This window comes from Rhagoletis pomonella, unplaced genomic scaffold (genome assembly GCF_013731165.1).
Source record: "Rhagoletis pomonella isolate Grant_MI unplaced genomic scaffold, Rhpom_1.0 Rhpom_scaffold_01523, whole genome shotgun sequence".
In the NCBI taxonomy this organism is placed as follows: domain Eukaryota; kingdom Metazoa; phylum Arthropoda; class Insecta; order Diptera; family Tephritidae; genus Rhagoletis; species Rhagoletis pomonella.
In genome coordinates, this window is record NW_023460077.1 from 5936 (window position 1) to 11586 (window position 5651).

General features: G+C 38.1%; 1 protein-coding gene across 1 annotated transcript; it reads right to left on the reverse strand.

Moving 5' to 3' along the window:
• Positions 1–333: 333 nt before the first annotated feature.
• Positions 334–4895, reverse strand: LOC118752472. The gene is made up of 3 exons (XM_036487381.1): positions 3981–4895; positions 3325–3916; positions 334–483 (listed from the first exon to the last, which is right to left on the reverse strand). The coding sequence occupies exons 1-3, from the start codon at positions 4739–4741 to the stop codon at positions 334–336; spliced, it is 1503 nt and encodes a 500-aa protein (XP_036343274.1). The 5' UTR covers positions 4742–4895.
• Between the last annotated feature and the right edge of the window lie 756 nt (positions 4896–5651).

Below are 5651 nucleotides of genomic sequence, written 5' to 3' on the forward strand. Positions count from 1 at the left end.
TTTCGAATGAGCCCTATGCCGAATTGATCGCGTGCACCCTTAAATAATAAATGAGTGAAATCATTGGGAAAATAACTAAACCGTACCCCTTCTATCAAATAAATTAGTGCACCATATTAATATATACGTACATAAATTTGCAGGGATGAGAAAAAAAATGTGGGTGCGTCAGGTGGCAGTCCATCAACATGGAAGCATTATATGGTGGTTCACCAAATTATTGGGGGAACCGCTGTGAACAATGCGGAAGTGCACGAGTCATTTTTATTAGTATGTATTTTCCGTTCACTTTTATTTTGTTTTCCAAAATATTTACATATGTAAATACATTTCCTAGGACACAATACTTAATGAATCCAGCCAGTCGGTAGTAGCACCATCTCCATCGCATCCGTTAGCACCGTCAACACCTTCACCATCGCCATCCATGGAAGCAGCATCGACGCCCTCGCCAGTACCACTGCTTTCCTCCTCCTGCTTCTTCTGGAAGAAAAAGAAAACGTTCGGGAGAAGTGATCAGAATCATGCAGGAACACACAGAATTGCTAAGGAGTGTTGTGCATGATACCAAGGTGCTAACAAATGAGGTTGTTACTGCCATAAGGGAGCAAAATGACACCTCGAAAGAGTTTTTAAAGTTAATGAAGGTTTTAATAGATAAGATTTAGAAAATAAGTGTACATACACTCGTCGTAATAGCTATAAATAGTGCTGCTAGTCACACTGGACGTCAAGAACGCCTTCAACTCCGCAAGATGGGACGATATGCTGGAGGCCTTGGAACGGTCATTCAAGGTTCCAACATACGTGCTAGATATGATCCGGGACTACCTCAGAGACCGTTGGCTTTTGTACGACACAACAAAAGGTCAGAGAAAGAGACGTATAACCGGCGGAGCGGCACAGGGGTCTGTACTTGGCCCGGACCTCTGGAACGCCACGTATGACAGTCTGTTGCGCACGGAAATGCCGGAGAGCGCCTTCCTTGTCGCCTTCGCGGACGACGTGGCAGCCGTCATAACAGCAAGAAATGTCCAGCTAGCACAGCTCAAGCTAAACCAGGTCATGCGCAACGTCAGTGGATGGATGAGCGATCACGGTCTGCAATTGGCTACAGCCAAAATGGAGATCCTGCTCCTCACCAGGAAACGGATTATATATATAATGGTCGGACCTCAACTCGTGACGACTTCTAGGTCTACAAAATACCTAGGGGTGAAGCTTGACAGCAAACTCACATTCTGGGAACACATCCATGGAGTATGTGAAAAAGCTCCGCAGAGCACGGCGGCTCTAAGCCGGCTGATGGCGAACGTGGGCGGCCCGAAGCCATGCCGCAGGAAGCTTCTGATGACAGCGGTCCAATCGGTGCTCCTGTACGGGGCAGAAATATGGGCTGACGCATTGAAAGTCAAAAAATACCGGATTCAAATGTCTTCGGTACAGCGCAGAGGGGCACTACGCATTGCTTCTGCATACCGTACAGTGTCCGCGGACGCGGTTCTAGTTATTTCTGGCGTCATGCCAATTGAGGTACTTGCTTACGAGCGAAAAGAGATTTACAATCTCAGTGCCGAGATAGGTCGAGCAGCTGCCGCGGCAAGGGCGCGCGAGCAACTGATCCAGCAGTGGCAACAAAACTGGAACGCGAGCACAAAAGGTCGATGGACACACTCCCTGATAGCCGACCTTCAAACATGGCTGAACAGACCACATGGGGAAGTCGATTTCTACCTGACGCAATTCCTCACCGGTCATGGTTACTTCCGAGAATATCTTCATAGAATGGGAAGGGTGGACTCACCGTTCTGTCACTACTGAGGAAACGTCGAAGATAACGTGTACCACACATTCTTCACCTGCGAACACTTCTTGATTTCGCGCAGAATGTTGGAAGAAAGACACGGAGACATAACTCCGAACAACATAGTTGGGATAATGATTTCCAGCGCAGAAAAGTGGGAAGCAGTTGCGAGATACGTGAAATTCGTACTCCGCTGCAAACGAGAGGATGGTTGTCTACTGAGGACACCCGAATGAAACGCCCCTACAAAAGAGCAGCCCCAAGGCTCTAACAGCGCGCTCCTGCATCTGAAGACATGCAGAATTGCGGTGCCAGATGCGGGATTCTTGCGCGGGCGGTGGGAGTTTGGGTTTTAGTGGGTAGTCCAACACGCTTCGGTGGGAGTCCCACACTCGGGGAAGGTAGTATAGAGACTAGCGCCCCCGGCCAGTGCATAAAGCATTTCCCTCTCCTACGAAAAAAAAAAAATAAATTGCTATAAATCCACCACACATTGAAAAGTTTTACCCACTAACATTTTTATTATTTAATTTTTTTTTATAAAAATACATGTCTATTCTTAAGCAAAAACTGTACAAATCCACATTTCAAATAGTAGATAACTTATGCAAAAATGCATCTATATGTTCAGCTTTTTAATACTGTTTTTTAGAGAGATTTGTAGTATGCAGTTTTATAGCCTGTCAAATTTTATTAAAACAAAGTGCAAGTGTGAAGTTTCTGAAAAATTCCGCTGACTTCTGGCAATTTTTTGTTTTCGGTTTTGGTAATTTTCCTTCATATAAAAAAATGTCAAACATACTTTGTATGGAGGAAAATACGTTACGCTGCCAGCAAAAAGAATTGCCGAAATTCAGCGGGATTTTTTAGAACTTTACACTTACACTTAATTCTACTAAAATTCAACGGGCTATAAAACTGCATATTAAAAATGTGTCTAAGAAACAATAAAAAGCTCAAAACTTAGATGTAATTTTACAGAAATTTCTACTGTTTGAAATTTGGAATTATACAGTTTCTGATTAAAAATAGACTATATAGAAGAAAACTTAAATTAAATAATAAAAAATAGTTAGTAAAACTTGTGAATGTAGGGTGGGTTACAGTTATTAAGACGAGTGCATGTTAAAATTAATATCTTTAAAAATAAGTGAAATGACAAATGAATAGACTGAATTTTCTTTTAATTTTATAGTTATTAGATTAAGACGACTGAATATTAAAATTAATTTCTTTAAAAATAAGCGAAATGTCAAATGAATAGACTGAATTTTGTTTTAATTTTATAGTTATAAGATTAAGACGAGTGAATGTTAAAATTAATTTCTTTAAAAATAAACCAAATGTCAGAAATGTATAGACTGAATTTTGTTTTAATTTTATAGTTATTAGATTAATAGGTTGTTATAGTTAGTAAGTAGTGTTAATGAAAAAATTGACAGAAAAAGATAGTTAATAGTAAAAAAGTGGATTAATAAAAGAATGAATGTAATGTACATAAATAAACTTTTATTTATTGCTGTTTCCGGATATAGATTAATGTTTATAGGTAACTTGTAATATTTTTGCTTACGGAAACTGCGAGCTATTGCATTTCTAATAGCGGACGCATTCACATCACTCTCGACGACTCTTGTAGTGTGCCTTGGCTGATTTCTAGCATTAATATCTTCTCTTGAATCTTGCATCCAACCAATAGAAACTTCGTCGTTTTCTAATTTCAAGAAGTTGTGCAAAATGCAGCACGTTCTAATTATGGTATTTATGTTTTTTGGGGCGACTTGTAAACCTCTACCTATTTTTCTGAACCGTGCTTTAAGTTGACCGAATGCATTTTCGATTAGACGACGACACCTAGATAGTTGGTAGTTAAAGGTTTTTTCTATAGACGGCTGATTCGGCGAATATGGAAACGGTTTCATCATATACCGGGAGAGGCGAAAAGCAGAATCGCCTATTAGTAGAACGGGTACATTGATGCCGCCTATGAATTTGCTATTCTGCGTAAAAATATCGGCAGTTTCATGGAATCTTTTCAATGTACTCTTTTCGAAAATGTAAGAGTCGTTGTTTCTACCAGTAGATCCAATATTTATGTAAGTAAATTTTGATCTGTAAAAAGTTAGGCATTACATTAAATTGTTATAAAGAAATCTTAATAAAGGTTTCAATATACCGGTGGTCACAGCTCGCTAGCAAGATCACTGAATACCAACCCTTGTAGTTGTAATAGTCTGTTGCATCATCTTTTGGTGGTTGAACTTCTATGTGGCAGCCATCCACAGCTCCAAAGCATTGAGGAAACCCAGTTTGCGCGAAGCCATCAACAACTTTTCTGATTTGGTGTTGGTTTGGAGGATATGAATTAATGCAATCAGATAGATTTTCGCATACTGCTTGGCAAAAATCCAAAACAATTTCGCCAACAGTACTGCGTCCTACTCCGAAAAGACTTGCAACAGTACTGTACTCCGCTGCAGATCCCAATGCGAATAGTGAGATAGCCACTCTTTTATGAAGTGGAATACATGGCCTCATATGAGTGTTCGCCTTTTCGATGCCTCCAACTTTTTCACAAATTCTCCCAAAAGCATTTCTATTGAGTCGAAAATTTTCTTTGAAACGATTTTCGTCCATTAAAGGAACATTACGCTCCCAAAATGTGCCGCTGCGATCCTTTAAAGAATATCGCATATTTATTGTATTAATGGAAATAAAAGATATGCTTACCAATTTCCACAGCTGCCTTTCTCTTATATCAGGAAGTGTAACAATCCCAGCTTCAAACATCGTGGAAAGGTCTATGCTTGCCAATGAATTAATTATTTTCATATTGTTGAATAATTTTAAGAGAAGAGTGTTAAGTTTTTTTTTAAATAAGTAATTGTTTTTTGCAAACAAAATAGCTGCTAATCGTATTTTTTCTCTCCTTTCCATTTTGAGCTCAAAGTTTTTGTCAAATCAGCTGATAACTGAATGCGCAGGTAGAAGAAGAAAATTTGTTATGCACAATGGTGCTGTCTGTCAGGGGTAAAAATCGTATCTGCATTTGTGCCACTTAATTCAACTTAACTCAGCCTGTCTGTCTCCGCTATAAGCAAGATCTTAATAAACATATCGTCGTTTAAAGTACAAAACCGCGTATCAACAAAATGCAAAACCGCGTATCAAGATAATGCAGAACCTCGTATGTGACGTTGCATAAATTATATAAATTATTTTCTAGAGAGTAAAAACACTTATATTTCAAAATGGTTCTCTTTTTTATAAAGCAATCGCACTTCTGGCTAGTATATTTCAGGACGAATGGATAAGGATTGAGCCAAGAGCTTGTGTGAGCAAATCCAATTTTTGGCAGCAAACGTCAGTTACGCGGTTTTGCAGAATGACGAATGTACTTTAAACGACGATATATATAAAGTAAATTATACTCTTTCTGTAGTAATCTCTTTCATATCACATATTTCCATTTGTTAATTTAAAAAGAAAGAAGATTTCAATGTAGTTTAAAAAACTAAATTTGATTTATTTAAGGAAACTTTTATGAATTTTACTGAAAAGACTTTAAATACACTCTAAAAAAATTCAGATTCAGATTCCTCTTTTAATGTGTGCAAATTTGCACGCCGTGTAATAAAATTAATCATTGCGTTTACTTTTACACATACATTGTTTAAAATAAAGTAATGTTTATTATTAGTAGGAAATGTATTTGTAGTTTGGAAATTTTTGCAATTTTAAACATTCTATATATGTGTATTTATGTGTATATTTATACAGATTCTTGTTGAAAAATAGATACTTTTCAGTAGTAGTTTTACATGCTCTTTTTAGAGTGTACTTGCTA